General features: G+C 39.2%; 2 protein-coding genes across 2 annotated transcripts; both read left to right on the forward strand.

The window, feature by feature from the left end:
* Window positions 1-295: 295 nt before the first annotated feature.
* LOC110002353 (odorant receptor 131-2-like) lies at window positions 296-15,873 on the forward strand. Its single transcript, XM_065955410.1, has 4 exons — window positions 296-585; window positions 700-779; window positions 3,263-3,438; window positions 15,085-15,873. Exons 1-4 carry the CDS (start codon window positions 296-298, stop codon window positions 15,871-15,873), a joined length of 1,335 nt encoding a protein of 444 aa, XP_065811482.1.
* Window positions 15,874-19,508: 3,635 nt separating this feature from the next.
* On the forward strand, window positions 19,509-22,521 carry LOC110002352 (odorant receptor 131-2-like). The gene is made up of 2 exons (XM_020657954.2): window positions 19,509-19,697; window positions 21,559-22,521. The coding sequence occupies exons 1-2, from the start codon at window positions 19,542-19,544 to the stop codon at window positions 22,372-22,374; spliced, it is 972 nt and encodes a 323-aa protein (XP_020513610.1). The 5' UTR covers window positions 19,509-19,541; the 3' UTR covers window positions 22,375-22,521.
* The last annotated feature ends 311 nt before the right edge of the window (window positions 22,522-22,832 follow it).

Here is a 22,832-nt window from a genome sequence, read left to right on the forward strand (position 1 = left end):
GGTGATCAAAAACACACCTCCTGTAGTCGAACTGTCCCCGAGCGAATCACTCTCTCAGCAAGAGAACTTTCTGTGTGCATTTACTAACCCCACTGAGACAAATGAACACTGTCCATTAGTGAAACAAGGAATCAATCTTGACGGCACACCTGTTAAAGAAGTGGCCTTAGCCCTGTGGGCTAATCAGACAGCCATTAGCAGAGAGTTATTCAACTCTTTGATGGAAGCTAACCCTGACATCATGTTTTATCCAGGTACCACACACTTTCCTCTATTGCCCCATTCACAGGTAAACATGACTTCTGAGGGCGTACGTGCCTTAAAGGTGTGGTGGAATCACCAGGAGCTAACCCATTGCTTCCTCGTTATCCCCAACCTTCCGCATCCAGCTTACATAGGCAGTGACCTACTCATCAGGATGAATGTACAAGTCGACAGCATTAACAAGATGCTGTGGTCCCTCAAGACTGTCGGTAATGACGCGGCTCCAGACACTGACAACCCAAAATCAGGACAATCCATTCCTGAGGCATGTCAGGTGGTCAACGAACTTAGTGTGGTCATACCTGCCAACACGGCAGAGATGTACATAAGATTGAACATCCAACCAGGGCAACGCCGCCCACACTCACAGTTGATCTTTCAACCATCGCTTCTATTTTTCATTCAAGCCACTCCCTTGATGGATCTCCGCTCCAGATCCACACACCTGCTGGTACAAAACAAAACCCGGCACGACATCCTGATCCCTAAATCCACCCCACTGGGCTGGTTGATCAGTACAGAATTCCATGACTTACAGTTAAGAATTCCAGTGATAGGGGATATTCCTCTACAGGTGCTTTCAGGCAATGAAAATGTACATGTGGTACATACAGCACCATCAGAGATTATAACACTCTTCCCTGCTGCGACTCTAACCCAAGAAGTGGTTTGTCGAGTCGATTTCACTGACTGTACACAAATGCACTGCATGGCCATGCTCCAAGACAGAGCCTCCAGACTCTACTTCAGGCGCACCTGCAGCAGATCCTGCTGTCACTTTCTCAGACCCCAACTTTATCCAAGCAGGGGACTCCTTCTATTTGTGCCATGACCTTGTTCCTTTCAGATCCTTCTAAACATTAATAATTTAAATACGCTACAATTGATTGATGTAATATTTCTTTATTGTCTTCATTCTGAAACTTTGAGGGTGCAGACTCGGCCCGGCTCTCTTTAAAAAAAGATCTTGTATCTCAAAGAGAATATTTTCCTGGTAAAATAAAGTCAAATAAAAAAATCTTGTGTCCAGACCATTAAATTCTTGAAGGAACCACAGATCTGTCACTTTATCTTGCCATTTTCTGCACATACTGTCCTTGCATAGTTAACTTCATCATTCATTTTGTACTTGTAGCCCCTATTTTTATTTATCTTAACTAATCTATTCTGTTTAATGTGTATTTTGTATTTTGACCTTAATTGTCTGTGCTGTTGCAAAGCCCGAATTTCCCCTCTGGGTATCAATAAAGTATTATCCTATTCTATCACGACTGGCTAAGGTGCTTCGGTCAAAGAAGCTGTGCGACAGCAGAGCAGCCGACATCTCACACGCTCCAACAGTCTTATAGCACGTAGCATGTTGGCAGCATTGTCAGTGACCATTGAAGGTTCTTCTCGTTCAACATTCATTCATTGCTTCTGTTAACAAGTCCGCCATATTGCTTCCTGTGTGACGTCTGCATAACTCCGGTCTGTACAACATTTGACACTGATTACCACTTATGATGGTTAAATAGGGGTCGGTCACTCTGGAGTTCCAACCATCGCACGCAAGTGCCGCTCTCTCTGTCGACTTTTTATTTTTTTAATATTTAATGATAAGAGACATAAGAGGCTAGCTAACAGGACAGAGGAGAATACTTTGGGTGACACGGGATGGCAGCAACAGTAAGAGAGAAATAATGAATAAATAATAAATAAAAGCAAAAAGGCAAACAAAGAACAGACAATCATCTGGATGTGGTAGTTATTAAAAAAAAGATAAGAAATAATAATAATAGTAAAGGGAGCTAAATTGAGCATGAAAATAAAAGAAGTCCTCGATGGTGAATATGATGTGAGTATAACGGGGAAGAGAGAGGAAATAAGTATAAGTAATAATAATAATAAAGTGGTGGCTAGTAGGGCGGGTTTAAAAAATGTATTCATAAATGCATTGCAGTTATTATTTCTCCAATTCAAATTTGATTCAGGGAAATCCTGACATCTATTTTTTTGTTGTTGTAATGACGCAGAAGTGGGGCTTCATTAAAACGGAAATTATTGATTATTGAAGATTTTTCTGGATCAATATTGAATCAGAATAAATATATTGCAATGCATTGATGTTTTTACTCAGCCCTAGTTAGTTGACCAGACACAGAACGTCTTCACCCTACCATATCATTTCTTCTGCTGTGAAAACGGGCACGTTGATGGGTGTGTATGGCACTTTGGGCCTTTTGGAGCCAGCTCCGAGTGGACACCTGAGGTACTACAGTTTGCACTTTGGCTTCATGGTTCAACAGGTTTAAAAATACAATGTTTTGAGTTTTTTTTTTGTTGAACATTCCACATTAACTATGAGCGTCAAGGACAAACGCTCCAATAAAAGCCATCTATTGGCTGAGCGACATGTTGACTTCCATGCAGATATCTGTATCCAACTTTTAATATTAATTACCATGACCACGTATGCATCCTGAAACAAACACGACCACAACATCTGGGTGACATCAGCTCTGACATCCTGTCTAATAAAAAGCCATCGAACTGTTTCACACTCAGTCGGTGAGCGAGGAGGCTGAAGTGAAACATCCAGGTGAGGAACTATTCCATACTCACATTAATGCAACGTCTTATTGTGAAGTCTGTGCTTTTTTAAAACACAGTGAAGGACATCTGCATGTGATGCCCAACACTGAACTTTATTTACCAAAGTTTAGTCTCTTTTAAATTCAACATGTCGCTGAAACAATCAGACAGTAAACACTTCATGTTTTCATTGGATTTAAAGGATTTCATGTGATTTGACATTCTTAGATTTGTGTCTACTGTGTGGTTATTTAACTGTTAACCATTTAGGCTTTGAACTTTTCTGTGTGTTAAAGCATGTTAACAATGTAAAACTATCACAGCCATCATTGGACGGTTCTGATCAGCTGATTAGTCGTATATTCTAACTGTGGATTTTCAGTGACTCTGACCTACACATGTTCATGTTCTTCCTGTAACACAGACGTGCACAATCCTCACATTAACTCCATGAACTCTTCTGGCTTCAACATGTCGAGCGACCAGAGATATCGAGACTCGTTCCAAACTGCTGTGGTCAAAAATGTGATTCTTCTGGCTGTTGGTCTGACAATCAGCTACATCAATGGGACCCTGATTCACACCTTCAGAAAACACCAGGTGAGAACGATTCTTTATTTTTTAAAGTTATTATTGCTGATGTTATTGCAGAGATGATTTTTATTTCATTCAATCTTTCACTGCAAAAACTCAAAATCTTACCAAGTATATTCTTCTAATTTCTAGTCAAAATATCTCATCACACTTAATATAAGACACAATTACCTAAACGGTAACATTTCAGTAAGATATTTGAACTTGTTTCTAGACGGATCATCTTGAAAACATCTTGATTTGAGTCAGATCTCAGATGAAACAAGCTTTTATTGACATGTCATAAGGTTTTTAAGCTGCTGAGTTATTTGTTTAAGATAAATCATCTTTGTTTCAAGAAACCGACTTTGCTTGAATTAAGATTAAGAAACAAATTGCTTTATTTAAGTCTGCAGGTCAACAACTCACACATTGCATGATGACTTATCCTAAGTACAGTGTGGCCATTTCCATCAAACCATGTCCATGTGATATGGAAAAAAAGACAGAGGCAAAAGCTGGAATTACGTTTCCTTTTCTGTTCTGTTGCACTCTGAACAAACTACACCAGATTATTCAAAAATGCTTAAAAACACCCACACTCTCTACAGACTCAAGAATGATGTTTGATGATGTCTGTGAGATCATACTTCACTGGAATGTACTTGTTATTATTGAAGTTTACATAGTAGTATGGTGTATAATCAACAAGACTTTTAGCATCCACAAAAATATTGGCTTGAGCTAGGTAAGGAACTTCTACCTCGTAAGCTGAATAATGATCATTCCACCCAGCTGTAGAGAAAGGTTGGCATTCAAAACAATACACTGACGCATTTACAATATAGATGTTTTTCACAAGTGCAAACTCTGGTGTATCAGTGATGACATTAGAAATAACCAAAGATTTTTCACATGTATGCTTATTTCCATGTTGCATAATCCACTTTACTGAAACTAAATGTTCAATTTGCTCTATTCCTAAAAAGTCTTTAATCTTTCCTTCAACATAGTGAACATTTTTCACCTCAGAGGCTGGGCCCATGTCAACTTCACTTGAAAAAATAGGATGTTTCTCATGCACATTCTGACTACATTCATAAAGTTGGTTGTGCTTCAGAAGAGATTTACAAATATTCTTAAAACTACTTTTCAAAGCCCACTGCTTAAAAAAAACAATGCTTTGACTCAAAGCGCATACACATATGCCTCACTGCAGGACCAAGTGCCTTAATCTGAGAAGGAAGATGCAGCAAGTAATGCTGTTTAGGAATGATATTTGCATCCAGAAACAGTTGTCTGAAATGTTTTAAGTGTTGTTCTATTAAAAGCTTCAGCCTTGAAAGAGTTGAGAAAGCAATAATAGGTGAAAACAGAATTTTGACTATCTCTAACAACTTAAGTAGCATTTGTGTGTAATCATTGTCTCCAATTTTGTCAATGAGAAATGGCAGGATCTTTAACAAAACCAGCATCTGCCCAGCTGACTGTTTCAATCTATTGTCATTTGATGACAGTGTATTGACAGATATGGGGCAAGGCTTGTCCCTCGCATCCACAGGAGAATAAGGGAAACAAATAATTGCACTGTTGAATGTGTCTAAGTCCATATCCCCTGAAAGCACAAGATGCTTAAAAACACATTTGATTTCATATGGTGCAACACCTTCAAGAATAACATGCATGATGTCCTGTGGGGTTTGATTGATTATATTAAATTGAGGAAATTCTGTTAATTTGCTTCTCCTTTTTATACCATATGTTGTTTTTAGACAGTCTTTCAGAAAGTCAGTAGTTGCCTTTTCAATGTCATTACATTGCATGTTATGACTTGCCATTGTCCTTTTAACAAACATATCTTCATTAAATTGTTTCTGCATGTCTTCAAAGTTGCATTCGCAGTGCCTGCATTTACTGTAGGCAAACCCTACTCCTTCCTTAAATCCAGCCACTTCGTGTTGAGCTAGAGTGTCTCCGCACACAGACATAAGTGCCCCATAAATTGTCCTCTCACCTTTTGCAGTGACATCCTGGACAACATCAGACAGCTCAGTTAAGTCACAGTTAATCCTCTCAAATATCTCATCAATACCACAACGGGAAAGATCTTTTGATTTTACCATGGCAAGCAATCGGATGGCAGCAAGTCTTGATCTGTATTTAGGGTTGATATTACCTAAGGTGTAATAAATCAGTAACAACCTGTTTTTTGTTCGCCCGAGATCCAAAAGGATTGCATAGCTCAATTTCATCTGTATATAAAATCAACTGCAATGCTGTGGGAACTTTCAAAAACAGTGGATGCGACTTAAAAATCTTGAAAAAATCCATCCTTGCATGGCTGTGGCCTCTCGTCAATCATTGCAAGAATTCTTGGATGTAATAGCAGCTGCTCCAAACTTTTCACCAATGGTATATAATGAAAACAATGGTCCTTAATGGTTAGAACTCTGAAGTCTCCACGTTTCATATAACATACTGTTTGTTTTGCGACAACAATCTCGGGTTCAACTGGTTGTAACAGTTCTTTGATGGTCTTATCCTGCAAATGGTAGAAGCAATTTGACTGAAAGGGTCCACAAACTGGTCAAATACTCCAATGGCCTCACTCTTTAGTTGATCCAGGTCCCCAGAATGTCTCTCAATCATATTACTCATTTGCTGTTTTAGGTGCTCCAATAATGCAGCCTGATATTGCTGGACTCCACTCACCATTTGGTTAACAGCTCTCTGGGAAGGACACAAAAAAAACCTTCCATTCAATATTGTTAGTGACATGCAATGATCAAACTAAGTTACGTCCACCAAAACTATAATTAAATAATATTGCCTTCTGCAGCTTTTAACGTACAATATGTAAAATTTGATGACAATGTTTACATTAAAATATGTAAATTCATTAGAAATTGGCTGAAGACACATTCTTAAGTCAGGTGTTTAACTGACATACCTTAAGCTGTCCACTTGTGATTGGATCAGCCAAGATGCCAGGTCTAAACAGTGCCTAAGTCATTCTACAGTTAAAGTGCATCGCTTTTAAGCTTGCTACTAACAATTCATTGGAATTGGCTTAAATTGCTTAAATTAAATTAAATAATTTGAATGGCTTAAATTACCTGTGTCAGTCGATGGGTTTCTCTGGCTTGAAGAAGAAATGCAGTTGCATGTTTAGAAAGGTCAACATTCATGTGACCCTCACCATCTTCTTGAAATCCACTCTGAAACACATTAACAACAAACATATTTATTAAATGAAAATATTGGCATTGGTTGGTAGCTACACCAGACAATCTGACAGTAACTACCTGGGTAAGATAGATTTCTCCCTATAAAGGTACAAGATGGGTGTATTTTTACTGACTCATGTCATTATTTCAAACATGTAAAATCACAACTAAAATGGCAAATAAAATAAAACAGTACTTGAAAACAGATGAACAAGAAAAGAAAAAAGGGGAAAAAATAAAGCGAAAGGAAGAAAGGACATAGACATTTTTTATTTAATGCAGGAAAGGGAGTAGGAAAAAGGATACACTTATTTAATCCTACCCTTTTATACACTAGCTAGTTATTATCCTGAGCCTGTTTTATAATCATCTGTATATTATTTTATCTTCTTTAAATACATCTAATCGATATACAATAAACTATACATGTAAAACTGTTACAGTCATCTCTAAAAAAGTTATGACAGCTATTTAATTTTAGTGTACCTAAATTTATTTTTCTTGAAGTTACATTTGAACACATCATGATGACACTTTATATACCTTTGCCTAATAGTCATTTTACTGAGCCCACTTTGAACGCATCATTAGTAATGCTAATCACTCCTCCAGTTAGCTAACTAGCTTTTACCCTGCTGATTTCAACAATCAACACCTATTTCAATATTGGATAACTGTTCACTAAGTTTGGATGCATTTACAACAGCGGATGGATGAGTAAAAGACTGTCTGACCGGACTGCAGTTTTGTGTCTCTACCTCCTGCTGCATCTCTCATCCACTTTTCAACCAAGGTGAGTTAATCTGAGCCTCATACTGTGTGTTTGAAATCAAATGTAGGTTATGCGCTTCATTCATTGCGGAGCTGTGACCTAATGTCAAGTGACATTAGGTCACAAGTTCGATTTGGAGGGTGAGGAGTTGTAGGATGCGTTTGATGTGGTATTTAAGTCATCAGCAGCACATTGAGCTAAAAGCACATTGTGTCAAAAAAAGGGAATAATGGAGTGAGCATGTCATCAAGGACTAGTCCTCCATGTCTGACCTAAGCATATTCATGGCGTCATAACGCATATACATCTGTTTGCAAGAGTGTTTCACATTTTTATAACTAATGAACAATAATTTCTCCTTAATAAATAAATACTGGTTTATAGATGAATTGATAGGTGTTCATATAGTTGATTTCAGTTCAGTTGGTTGAGATATTCAACCTCTGAAATGGAACAGATCGTTTAGTTATACTTGTGCAGAGCTGACACTGCTACATTGCAATTTGTGTTATCACAGGGGGAAAAAGAAAAGTTGCCTTTTGCAGTAGTTCTTTATCTTTTATTTTACAGGAAACTGGCCAAGAAGACTCCAAATTACCGGCAGTTCCTCCATTAATGAATCACCCATGCGACAGACATCCAGTCCTGTGAGTGCAACTCCTGCAAAGTACGCAACCCCTGAAAAGGTTGTGAAGGTATCCTTTCCAGAATATGTATTGCACACCGACACCGAACTTGAGCAAGTCAGACAGCAATACTTTGAGTTGTCGAAGAAAGGTGAAGAGCGATGGAGAATCACACAGATATCCATCAAAACCAGAAATTACAGCAATGGCAAAGAGAATAGCACCCCATGCTGCAGGATGAAGGCATCAAGAATACATGGGTAAGTGAAGTGCATCCAGTTGATGACCAAAGTGCTTCATGTCAAGACATTTTTATTAGCGATTTGAAAAATTTATTAAATGTCTTGTGCATGTTACTGTGTATGCACAGCTATATAAAAGTTTGTAAAATGTGAGCTCCCCCCCAAAAAACACTACTGGGAGACAGTCAAAGAGGTAAGGCTGCAACTAATTATTTTCATTGAAGATAAATCTGTTAATAATTTTTCAAGATTAATTGATCAGTTGTTTTATCAATAAAATGTAAGAAAGTTGTGAAAGCTCAAGGTTACGTCCTCAAATGTCTTGTTTTGTCCACAACCTATAGATATTCATTTCACGGTCATAGAGGACTAAACAAACTAGAAAATATTCACATTTCAGAAGATGAAATATAATTGGACAGTAATTTACACAAAAAAGAAAGGAATGACTCAAAATGATCAACTATGTCAAAGTACTAGGTGACTGAGTGTTCTGCCTCTAGTGATTCCTTACTTGCGATAGTGTTGTTCAGTTCCAGTATTTAATGAGTGCTCCTGTTTTAGTGTTTTATAGGACTACAAAGTGATTGCTTTCGATTTTGGTTTTTATTGTACGAAGCACTTTGTGTTACATTTTGTTTGTATGAAAAGTTCTATACAAATAAAGTCGATGGATTAATTTAATAGTTGACAACTAATTGATGAACTAACTTATCTTTGCAGCTCTACAAAGAGGCGTCGTCTTGAGCTGCCAAGAGACACAGATGAAATTGAGTCAAGTGACTCAACCATCATTCTGGATCGGTCCACAGAAGGGAGTAGCAGCCCAGACTGGAACGGTAAACAAAATGAGCTAGAAGGTGAGTTTTAACATTGCATTTACACATTTCCCCTGTGAGGTATTTATGTTTCAGATAAACTAAAAAAAAAAACATTATTGAGTCAAGATGACAGTCCTGACATGACCCAAGTAAAAGGCTTTAAAATGGACATCTGAGGATAGCCATTTACACTATATTGGTGCTGTTTTATTATCAATTCATTAATATTATTTTAGAAATTAACTCAACAGAAATCTGGCATTATACCATCAGTTTTGTGTTGTCTTGAGAAGTCAACTAAAACTATGAGGGACCTATTATGTAATTTACCGAGGGGATTTCTTGAATTAAATGACTGCTAGCTGGATTCCTTACACTATTAACTGAAATGAACTGTTAAAATTATTTGAGGGCTTCTGATAATAAGCAACTGAAATTTTTATTCTGACAGTCTAAACTTCTAAATCAAAATCAATTGTCCTCACTGTTTGGCTGTGGTAGCGAGATGTCACATCCGTAACGATCCTTAGAGTACATTATCCTGACAGAACGATGTCTGTTATGTGTTTAAGGAAAAAGAAGACCCCGAAGCCTTAGTGAAGAAGCACCCTCTCCCCTGTCCAGTCCTGATAGTGAGTTTGTCCAACTGCCTCCTAGCTGTGTGTGGTGGGCGTGTGTGAATTTTTTTAGGGGTGTACTTTTGTGGCTAATTGCAATTGTATTTGACTGCATGACCATATGTGTTTATAGCAAGTTGTTATAATGCATTTAGTAAACAGAAAATAATTAAATTTTTGCTTTTTGCATTATTGAAATGAACTCGCATTCAAATGGTTAAAAATGAGAATAATGAATTAGTATTTGGTAGTAAGGATCAGGACTGAAGTTTCTTAAAATAAACTCCCTAAAAGTGTATTCTATAAATGTATGATTTTTTTATGGCAGATTTTTGACACATCTTTTGTCATTTAACAACATGAGATGAAGTTTTTTAAAGTGAGGCACATTGATTAGGTATTTTTGTATCTTCCAGCAAACAAGCCTGCAGATATTGACAGTCCAGACACTTCCAGTCCAGCAACCCTGGCCAAGCACTACAAGACCCTACAAACATTGTATAAAAGAAAAAATCCAAACCACCAAGATGTCTCTCATCTCCTGGATTTGGAATTTGTAGCTAGAAGAGCATTCATTGATTCAAATACCATTCGCGAGGAGGACAGACACGATAAAGTTCTAGAAGCATATCCTTGTTTCAAGGACATTGGACATGTAAGTCAGAAATGACTGCATGATGATGACAACCATAATGTTTAATATACCAATTTCCTCCTCCTAAGTGATACATTCAAACGTCTGTATTGGTATATTTAATAGGTGATGGAGGAGCTTCAACGCATTTTGGATAGGGATAATGGCAGCTTCATCGATGAACTGAAGGGAAGGGTGTGACTTCTGCCAGAAGGTGCAGTTTTTCGGTGTATGGAAAAAGATGCTGAAACCCTCAATGGGAATGGACCAAGGTAAGAAATGGTGTTTTGGTGTTTGGTGTAGTGATCAGTATTTAGGGTGGACCTTCAGGTATGTTAATTGTCAAGTAGATGTACTAGTGTCTTGTCATCCTTTTTCATCTATGATGGCTATCCCGTCACTTGCTGAATGTTTGTTTTTTAAAGCACTGTATCTATTATATATCTTTAATCAGATTTGACAATGTGCACTTTGTCAAGTAATGAATGTTTTTCTTTACAGCTAAACAGGCTCTTGAGATCCTACGTGTGCTGCCATCACTGTTCCCCTCCATGTCTGCTCCTCCAAAGAGAGTACGGGATGCAAGTGAGGCTCTGGCGCATGTCCTTGAGGTGAGCTGTGTAAAATGTTGCAGTATTAAAAAAATTAGAACTGAAAGTGATGCCTTTGACGATTCTGTTCCTATACGGTATGTTCTAAGCCTTGTTTTTGGAAAGATGATTTTCACTGGTTACATGTCTGTGACTCTCAATGTCACAATATGTACAAAAATGGATGCATCACATGGTAGCAGATTTTATCACCCTAATAAAAGCAAGACTAGCCTAGCCTTGGTTTTCACTTCAGGCTGTAAACACTACAGAGGGTACTGGTTACAAAATACCAAAATGATCCTTGAAACAGAAGTGCATTATCCTTATAGAATGATGTCTGTGTTGTGTGTTAAAGGAAAAAGAAGACCCTAATGTCTACTTGAAGAAGCGCCCTCTCTCCTGTCCGGTCCTGATTGTGAGTCCGTCCAACTGCCTCCTAGCGGTAGGAGATGTGCCAATAACTACGTTTCCAAAAGACAAAGTTACTGAGGGTGCTTTATACCTCTTGGCGTACTATTATACACTACACCTTACGTACCCAAAGTGTGTAGCCACTCTGCTTTCAGTCATACAGATGGAGGTCCTCTTGGACAAAAGTCATGAGAGAGATCTCACATCATCTTACAAGAAGAGCATGGCTGAGTGGAGAGCTTTTATTGGCCAATAAAACCAGTGGTCAGATGTGGATGTGGTCAGAAGTGCTTCCTCTCTCCCTACAAGGCTACTACAGTCCACATTCATTGCTTTTGATTCTTGGTTGGAATTTATCCCCGTGTTAATAAGGGGCACAGGACAATGTCAACCAACATGCCGATATCCACCGTTATATCAAACTGATAAAAATATAGTGTTGTTTATTCTGTGATTAAATGCACAATGTTAATGCCATGTCTTTCACTATACAGACTGAAACTGCATATCTTGTTTAGTTTGAACAATGCAGTCCAGTCGTGCCTATCTTTAAGTTCATTTCAAGTTTTAAGTTAATGTTGAGATTTAGCAACAGTCTGTTCAACAGATGTTGCTAATTTAGGCTTTTCTAATGTGAAAGTGTTAACTGACTTAGGTTGGGATAAAATTGAACATAGCGGTATCTGTTATTGGCCAGTTGAGTTGTAAAATGTTAGCATAGCTGATATTGGAAAAAATCCATTATCGTGCATGCTTAATAGTAATAATAATACAATGGTCATTGGCGTATCGGGGACAAGTTGGTCACATGTTCATGGTAATTGAAACCTTTTAGTTTGAATGTTACAATAATAAGCACTTAGTATTAAGAATGGATGTCAGAGGCTGAGCAGTTTGTGTGCCTAGTAGTTTGTCTTGAGGGGCTCATGGGTCAGATGTTTGGATCCGACCGTAACTACTCGCTCACATATTTGGACTGTTCTGCTATGTTTACATATTGCAGTTCCATACACACAATGAGCCAAAATGTTTATAAAAAGAAAATGTCTTTCTTTATGTAGTCCTCAGTTTATGGGACTTTTTGCTGTATAAACACAAAATAAATGTGTTGGATTAATGCAAAACTAGTTTTCATTTTTTCTGTTTTGTAAGAAGTATTTGAATGTCTTGAATCTAGAACAGTATTACTATTGTAGAGCTTACAATAAGGTAGATACACTTGAAATGATTACGGGTTGGAAAATTATGGCAAAAAAAGCAATGCCTAATACTAGTAAGCAATGCTAACTTCAAGACATTTTGTCTCAAAATGCCAATTTCTAATCTTATGTCAAGTCGGTTGTGGACTTAAATCTAGAACAGTGTCACTATTATAGAACTAAAAATGAGTTTAATAGACTTCAAACGAAGAGGACAACATGCTACTTTTGAGAGGAAAAATACAAATTTTGAGCATTCTAAGCTTATTATGAGACACAAAACGTCATAATACTTGAAAAATATGGCTAAGAATGAGTTTTCCCAGCTATTTTCAAGATCTCTCTTATCTTGTAAAGCTTAAATCTAATGTTTTATTTCAAGATATCTTATCAAGTGAATTTTCACTTGTTCCATTGGCAGATTTTTTTGCTTATTACAAGCAAAAAATATCTTGTGTTAATTTTTTTTAACTTATTTCTGGAGTGGCCTTTTTCAAGTGCATAAGAATAAATCTACAGCAAGCAGGTCTATTTAAAGATAAAACAGACTGTCTTAGTCGAGACCTAAAGGAGGCCTCAGAGATTAAAAGATGGAAAGCACTCCTCACTGAGATTGTTGTTGTTGTTTGTGATTTTAGTGTAAACTGAGGATGGTTTTTGACTCGTATAGAGATTTGAGGAATCAATCTTTTTGGGTGTGAAAATTCAGCTGAAGATTTATGCTAGTTGTCTGAAATAGAGATCCACATGTTTTCAGTTCCAATCTGATTCTGATTCTGATATCTTATATCATTACTATTACTATAAGACAATTACACCAATCCATGGCTCCAACAGTTGTTTTTGGTATTATGTGTGAGGCTACACAAAGCTGGAGTAAACCCAGCAGTTCGTTGCATTGTGCTGGCTTGACATACAAACAGGAAGTAGCAACAGCTGTCAAGTTTTTCAAATTAAATCTTTTTAACTGAAGTGTAAAATGTGTACTTAACATAAAGAAGGAGCGGTTCCATCTCATCTGATCGTCGTCATGGAGACGGTTTGTGGACACTTCTCTCAGTTCAGTCTGAATATCTTCAAAATGAGACTCAGTGAGCTGAGAATGTCTGAAGAGCCCGACCATATTTCTTGATCAGTGATGTTGATCGGTGCAGTCAGTCCCATATCTGATACATAAATGACTTCAATATTGGACCAGATACCGATATAAGATCGGATCGGTCCCATCTCTACTCTGAAGGTTATCTGTATTGTTCTGGCTTTTAACTGAGGTCTTTCATGCAAAGAGACAGAGAACACTGAATGCACCATGTTGCAGACCTAGACATTTTCATTTGTCATCACTGCTGTCTTTATTGTCCTGTGAGCCCTTAAGGTGCAGGGGAAACATGTCCCGCTCTCTCTGATCAGTCCACCTCTGCTTCAACATCGGGGTTGGAAATGACCTTTTCTATCTACCTGCCACCGTGACTGGTGGATTCAGAAATCTACCAGCTACTCTTTTTTTTATTTAAATCAGCCACTTTATGTTCAGCAGTATTGTGTAAGAACATATTATTTCATAATCAAGCCTATAGTATTCAAGAATGAGGCTGTTTTATGAAGTGAAATGTTTGAGCTATATACTGACATGCTGTTTGTCTGGCTCGTAAACAGAAAGAGTTTATTATGTGTTCAGGTAGTTAGACCAGAGAAACATGTCTCTGTGTGTTAGCTTCTTACTGAAGCTGTGGGGTTTGGAGTTACTGTGGCAGCTTAGATTGGATAATGTCACACAGAGACTAAGGTGAAGACATTCAGATATGTTTGTAGCTTCATTAAAGAAAACAGGGAAAAACTATTTCTAAACGAAAAGTCCAAAAGATGATGATGATGACAGTCAACAGGAAATGTTTCAGACCCACTCACTCTTTTTGTCTAGTCTCCCCTCACCCCTAATGCACAGGTAAAAATAAGGTAAGCCACGCCCACTGCTAATTACCGGAAATCCTATCAAACCCATATAAAGGAGCATAACATAACAAATAATCAACTGAGGTAAAAATATGCATTATGGCGCCTATAGGAGTTTTGTTTCTCTCCTGTGTTTGTACTTTCTGAGTTTTTTAAGTAGCTCCTGCTGAAAACATCCTATTTCCTGGTCCGGCTGCTTCAAAATAAAAGCATTTCAAAGATAGTAAATAGGGTCTTTCATGGAAAGAATTTGTTGATTTTCTATTACTCTGTCGGGAGCAACAGCATTTACAGCTGCTCCTTTGACAACAAGTCACCGCCACAGCCCGTTACTTTAAATCATCTTGGACTGAAGACAACGAGACATCAGGTGAAACACCTTCAGCAGGTAGAACTGCTGAAATGGAGATGCTAACCGCGCTGCCCTGGGCTCAAGTGACACCGAGCTAAAGCATTTCAGCACAAAGCCCATGATTGTAAACACCGACACCCACTCTGACACGAGGAGGGGGCGGGGCTCTTTGGTCACTGAGCGTGCAGGATGGCCTGGATAACTTTTGTCTTCTTCTCTCCTTTAGGTATTCTACATGAATCCCCGTTACATCCTCTTCATCCACCTGGTGGTGAACGATATGATCCAGCTCACTACAACAATAAGCCTGTTTGTCTTAAGTTATATCTTCTACAGAATTAATGCTTCACTCTGCTGCCTCATCGTAACGATGGCTGTCTTCACCACTCTCAACACTCCGCTAAATTTAGCCGTCATGGCGATGGAGTGCTACATCGCTGTTTGTTTACCTCTGAGACACGCTGAGTTGTGTACTATCAGAAGAACATATGCTCTGATTGGTGGGATTTGGGCCCTGAGTGCCGTCACTACACTGCTCGACGTCTTCATCTTTCTGGCAACTGAGCCTGTGCAGGTGTTTCATTCGGCCATTTTCTGTGAGAAGGACAACCTGTTCACACATCGCATACATGTGCAAAAGAAGGATGTTTACATCATATACCTGATTGGTGTTTGGCTCACACTCTTCTACACGTACTTTATGATCTTCACAGTGGCTAAAGGAGCTGATGGAGATGCAAAGAAGGCCAGTAATACAATCCTGCTCCATGGTTTCCAGCTGCTGTTGGCTATGCTAACCTTTGTAGGTCATGTGTTCAAAAAGGCTCTGTTGACCTGGTTTCCTAAATATTATGTGCATGTACTCTTTGTGTCCTACATCATTATCCAGATCCTTCCCCGGTTCATCAGTCCCATCGTGTACGGCCTACGAGACAAGATGTTCAGACAGCATTTGAAAATGTACATTCTGTGTTCAGTGAGACGAAGCATCAACCCCCGCCTGCAGCTAAAATAAAATCATTAATAAGCTAGAGTTCATTATATAATCTGCTGGGATAGACTTTGGTCATTTAACCTTCTGCCCACTAGGGGTGCACCGATGTATGGGTTCAACATCGGTATCAGCCGATATCGGCCCTGTTGACAGACATCAAATAACATGGCATGACCTGATGTCACTCACCGATGTTGATTAAATTCTGACATCTTGTACACCTAACTATTCATTCAGAGACGAGGTTCTTTATTGAGCAGATGATGAAGTCACTTATTTGGCAAACTCTGACTTGTTTTTTCATCGTCATACTTCAGAGAAAAAGGAGGCATTGTGGGAGTCTGACAACAAGAGAAGTCGGTAATCGGCTAAATTATTATTTCGAATATTGGTATCGGTGCATCTCTACCTCCCACTCCAGACATGTCTTCCATGTCTGCAGACATTTATTGAATGATAATTTTCTGTCTGTCCTCTGTTTTACATGTTTAAATCAATTTAAATTGATTTGATATGAACTGAACCTATTGACTTCTGAACAGTCCAGGGTGTATCCCGCCTCTCGCCCAATGACAGCTGGGATTGGCTTCAAACCCCCTGCGACCCCGGATGGGATGAAGCGGTATAGATAATGGACTGATGGATGAACTGATCTGATCTGACACTGTGCATTAAAAACAAAAAGAGAAGCCTGCTTTAATCACAATTTTCTTCAACACCCTTTGTGGTTTCAAAGCTGTTTTCAAATGGACTGTGATGCTGCAACAAATAAAAAATGAACCACATGTTCAGTTGAAGTTTGATTTTTTTCCTTTTTCAAATTGTGGCTTTAATCTCAAAATCGTGTTAATCCAACAAGAAGCTGTTTCCTTCTTTTCAACCTGAAATGTAAAATCTAACATGAGCAGGAAATGTAAGTCTTGTTTACATTTAAGGTCCAATCAGTGAGATGTGTAGAGAGTGAGATGATAAAGGTATCTTACTCTCTGATCATTAAGGAAACATGCTATGTTGAAGTGCTGGCTTCTCTGACAACAATGCAGCAGCCAGTATGTCCTCCTTCTAACTTTAGATTCTGCTCCTGAATGCTCTGGATTTGTTTGGACCAGAGAAGGTAGGCGCTTTTAAGACACGCCCCCACACGGCCGTTTTGGACACCCTCAGTTTGTCAGATATGAGAGCAGTTATCAGGTCAACAGGTGTTGCAGCGATGGAAGCGGGCAAGAGAAGTGGTTCAGATAGAAGTGATTGTACCCGACCTAAAAAGCCTCTGTGTTAGGTGGGGGTTATTTCTGTATGAGATGGACAATTATGAAAACGTGAAACAGACTGTGGATCAGCTTAGATTTATTCAGCCATGGTCAGACAACACAGAAACACAACACACATGGCTGACAAAGTGCAGACCATCGCTGACCCATGCTGACCAAGATCTCACAACCATTGACAATCATTGGCAAAGTGGCCATCATGGGCAAAATGGCAAAATGGCAAAATGGCCAAGTGGCATAGTCTTCATCACGCAGTGTTGCTTATATTCTGCTAGAAGGTACAGCCCACAAATTCCTTCCCATTTGGGTACATCACTATAAAACAATAAAGATGACATGATACTGATTTGTATACGTAACAGATGTAGACTCTCTGTCTAGCAAACAGTTGCTGACAACATATAGTTGGCTCCTCTCCATTTATAGATCTGCTACTACTTAGGTGCTTCACCCATATAAGGTTACAGCTTGACAGACCCAAAAGTAGAATTACTGTGAGATGGTTGATACAATTTAAAGATATGTCCACAAAATTATCAAGATGAATGAATCCCTGAACATACGTACTAACAAGCAGCATGTTTCTAATAAGCTCCACGAGCAGAAACGTGCTCAAACTAGGATCAATATTGGAGATGTTTTTGAAAAATGGAGAGAGGTTAGAACACAGAAAGGTTTACAGACCCATGCAGAGCTGGATAAACACTGAAGCTTCAGAGTCCACCACATGGTGACCTGAGTGAGCATCTACTCTAGAGGGGGGGGGGGGGGGGGCAGCTCTCTACAATGTTTAGAATTTAGACTGCAGTCCCTGTTTTAAACACTACGTGTTGCTCCTTTATCTCTCCTTTAAATTCATTTAATTACTGCCCTTTGTGAAAATCTCCAAACGGCCTGTTTGAGCACACATTTTCTGAAAAGTTGAGCAGGCAGAAGACGGAGAGGATGGACTTTTCTCATCATTGGGGAGTTTGTAAACGGACTTGGTTAGATAAACATGGTGAAGAAGATTTTGCATAATACAAGACCTTTAAAATTATTCGCCAGCAACAAAAAATAATTCGATGAGGATCAAGTGCAGCTCTATTTTTATTTACTAACCTCGAACGTCTAACCTGCTGATGGGAACACCTGTTCAGAGTTCACTGACGTTACTGGTGCACACTAATATTTGTGAGCCAGCTTGGAGAGTTGTCTGCATACAGACGAGTCTCCCTCATGTCAGTCTGCATCTCCCAATCAACCCGTTGCTTTTGCCACAACATTACTGTCTTCACTTACTGAGGTCAAGAGTGCATGTCATGGTCAAGTTGAGCGCCCTCTGCTGGATCAAACTAGAAAATACTTGAGAGTGGCCTGCAGGGCCCCAATTGAAATCTGATAAAGCCAGAAGTAAATCCTAAATCAGTTATTTGGGCTCTGTTGCAACAGGCTGCTAAAAGTTTTCTTTAAACATATATGTGGCATCTTTTCAGTATTTTGAAACTTTATGAAAATTAAACATGAGTATCCACACGTTAATTTGTTTATCGATTGACAGCACTGGTAAAAATCTGATGATATACCACCTGTGTGATCAACTGTGAACAACTGAACAATCAGATGGAAAAAGCAGAGCAGAAGCCTTGAGCTCTCCTGAGGTCACGTGAAGCCGATTTAAATTTAAAAAAACATGATCTGAGCACATTGCTGTACTGATCAGCAGAGACACAAGGTCAACAGATGATAAAAAGAAGTCATGACATAATCAAAAGCTAATGAAGATAATTGATTTAATTGAAAACGAACAGGGAAGCGTTTGTCAACTTTTCAGGTCAATAAATCCAGAGAATGATCATCCCTATCCACACCCTCACACACAAAATCGGTCAACAACATAATCCCAAATGTCTTCACTCTGAGTATATAAACTCTCTGCCTCCACAGAGGAGCAGCAGGGCGGTGAGGGGCATCCTGCTGGTACGTACACTCGTGTCCTGATTCCTGTTATTTCTGCTTTAGACTGAGGGGGAAACTGTGATGATGTGTTTGTCATTGTGTTAGATTACTGTATGTTCTTCATTCAGTTAAGGGTTAATGATGGAGGAATATTGCTGAGTTGTAGTTTCTGTCACTCCTGTACTGATAGAGTGTTTAATCAGAGCCTCCATTTCAGTAATGTACAGAAAGCTCTCCACATGGAGTTAAAGGTCAGCTGAGGAGCGATGCTAAAGCTGACATGCAGTAGCTGATTACATTTCTCAGATCATACTTGTGTTTTAGAGGAATCTCAGATTTAGAAGACAAGAATGTGTTCAGAGGATCTGTGAGTCTCTTTGCAGAGTTTTCTGAATGTTTCATTCTGAATGTTTGTTGATGCTTGTGTCATCCTGAAACAGCAAATGATTCAGACGGCTCAGATTTGGCAACATTTCAGACATGAATTTCTCATCCCTGAACACCTCTTTGCCTGCGGGTGGAAACCAGCGGGACATGTTCACCACCGCTGTGACCAAGAATGTGATCGTCACAGCGCTCTGCATCTGCATCAACTACATCAACGGTACGCTGGTGCACACCTTCAGGAAGCACCAGGTATGAAACATGTCAAACAGGCTCCATCTGTCTGTCTGCCTCCCTCTCTGTCTTCTCTCTTACTTTGTTGTTAACTTGAAAATATAAAGATGATAAAAGGGAAGGACTTCCATTCCCTTGTTTAAATAGGAAAGCTATCGGCAGGTTGTGTTAAAGACAAGGATGAGAATAAGAAACATCTGCAGTAGAATCAACATTATGTATTAGCATCATCCAGTTAAATAAACATGTTTTTATTTTCATATTTTAGTCATAAATACGACAAATGTGTCTTAAAGCTTCTGTTTGATTGATGCAGTTTATCGTTTATCTGAGGTAAATAGCCAATAATCATGAGCGAAACATGAGTAAATGATTAAATGCGTCCTGTTAGAATAGTTTAGAAATCAGCAGATTAGGAATAAATGAAACAAACTGAAGTTAAAGTAGGGTCAGAAAATAAAGTTTTCACTCACCGGCCAAGGTGGCGGGTAGATGAAATAATTCTCGGGCCAAGCACATAATTTACCGGCTGAAATAACAAATTGTGTTTTTGTGTCGCACTCACAATTGTTTTGAGTTCTGAAGGAATTGTGTTCTGATGAGTCACAGATTTAAGTTATGGATTGGATAATTTGATCAGATCAGGAAATTGAGAAATGATAACAAAAATATTTGCTCACTTTTTTTAGAAAGGAAAATCTACCCTAAGACCCTGAGTTAAAGCATCAAAAAGTCTGCAGTAAAGATAGAATGTTTCTGTCAGGTATTTGGCATCATAAGGTGATATGAATATTATTTTCTTATTATTTAAACACTGAAAATGTGTCATGAAGCTTGTGATTTATTTGACTTATTTCAGCTAGACATGATCAGATTTATGATTTCATTTACAGAAATGCTGAACATCTAAGAAGTTAGCTTTGATCATTAATTTGAGGTTAATATCCGATCTTCATTAGCAAACATGTTTGATATGAGCTGGTCATGAATCATTTTAGCAAACTGATGAATCAGCAGAAAAAGATCTGCAGAAAAGTAAGACAAAAAGTTGATGAAGAATCTGAAGGAACTTTAAACTTGATGTTTTATTTTATGAATTCAGTTATTTTTCTATAGAAACCTTTTAAATCTGTATTCAGTCAGTGCACACTCACACAAGGCATTCTGTAGCATGCCCAGCCAAGGGTGCTTGACCCCCAAAGTCCATTTGGTTTGACTGGTGGGAGTTCTTCGTTCTCACTTGCTTGGCCCTGGCGCTGTTGGAAGAGATGTGCTGCAGCCCAGCCTTCAATTACCGAGAAATCCCTGAATCTCTGTTTTTGTTCTCTAATGTGCTGAAGCAGACTTGACTGTGCGTCCCTTTTTTTTTTTCTTCTTTTTTTTTTAGTTTGTCTGTCTTGTCTCTCAGCACGCTTCATGATAAAGTCATGCATGTGTTGTGTTACGACGCTCAGGCCCGGTTAGTCCTGGAGCAGTGTGAGTGCAGGCCGGCGGGGGATTGGGGAGGGGGGACAACCAGGGTCCGAAATTAACAGCCGCCAAGCGCCAAATGCTACTGCCTACAAATAATACACTAAGAAAAAAATAAAGGCCAGCAAATATATTTTTTACAATTTCTTAATTTCCTGATTTGATGAAATGATCGAAACTGTGACTTCTCAATGAAATGTGCTGTAACAGATGTGTATGGGACACAAAAACACAATTTGTTATTTTGGCCGGTGAGTCAAAAAAATAATTTTGGACCCTGGGGACAATCGTACTTCAACATAACATGTTTCCTTAATGTCTGATCATACAGTGAGGTCACTTTATAATTTAGCTCACTACACATCTCACTGATTGGTCCTTTAAGTAAATGATGTTCACTCTCCTCCAGATCTTCACTTCAAACCCTCGTTACATCCTCTTCATCCACCTGGTGCTAAACGACATGATGCAGCTGATCCTGTCCACCCTCCTCCACATCATCAGCTACGCCCTGTACACCATCAACGTGTCCTTCTGCATCGTCCTGCTCATCATCACCATCCTCGCCACCCTCAACACGCCGCTCAATCTGGCCGGCATGGCGGTGGAGTGCTACATCGCCGTCTGTATCCCCCTCCGCCACGCCCACATCTGCACGGTGAAGAAAACCTACATCCTGATCGGTCTGATCTGGGTCGTGAGTTCTTTCTCCATCCTGCCGGACCTCTTCATCCTGCTCGCCACGGAGCAGCCTCAGTTTTTTCTCTCCAGGCAGTTTTGTGCCAGAGATTTTGTGTTCAGAAGCACGTACAGTTTACAAAAAAGGGACGCGTCGCACATCGTTTGTCTCACCTTCGTTTGGCTCATACTCTTCTACACTTATTTCAGGATTCTGTTCGCTGCCAAAGGAGCAACTTTAGGCATTAAAAAAGCCAGAAACACGATCCTGCTGCACGGTCTACAGCTGCTGCTGTGTATGCTCACGTACGTCAGACCCATGTTTGAACAGGGTCTCCTCTACATTCTGCCCAGTCAGCACCTGGCCGTACGCTTCGCCTGCTACGTCATCGTGCAGATCCTGCCACGTTTCCTCAGCCCCATCGTCTACGGACTACGAGACCAGATGTTCAGGAAGTATGTGAAGAGGTACCTGCTTTGTAGAGTGAGCATCAGAAACCACCCAGAGACCACATCTAACACGAGGCGGACTCTGAAGCTGCAGTGAGAGGATTTTATTCTGTTTATGCTCCTCAAATAAAGCATTACTGTTTGTATTTCAGTTTAAAAAATGTTTAAAATTAAAGTTGGTGGTATAATAATTGTGATGAAGGTTATATATGTGTCCCCCTTTGTTAAATTAAAAGTCATTAATCCCTTCACACCCACACACCATGTCCTGAAACCTCTGGTCCTCAGACACTGGCCTGCTGTCATTACCACACACCAGACTCCTGGTGCACCTAGGAGACAGGGCCTTCACTGTCAGAGCCGAACCCACCCTCTGGAACACCCTCCCCTTAGACATCCACAATGCCCGATCTTTGGACTCATTCTAAAGACTTCTCAGACACCCACCGTCTGTTCTCCTCAGCCTTTTTCAATTTGCATATTAGCTAAATATTTAGAAGTCGTTGCTAAATATTTAGAAATCTTAATTAAATATTTAGAAGTCGTTGCTAAATA

Source organism: Labrus bergylta, chromosome 5, assembly GCF_963930695.1.
Source record: "Labrus bergylta chromosome 5, fLabBer1.1, whole genome shotgun sequence".
Lineage (NCBI taxonomy): Eukaryota > Metazoa > Chordata > Actinopteri > Labriformes > Labridae > Labrus > Labrus bergylta.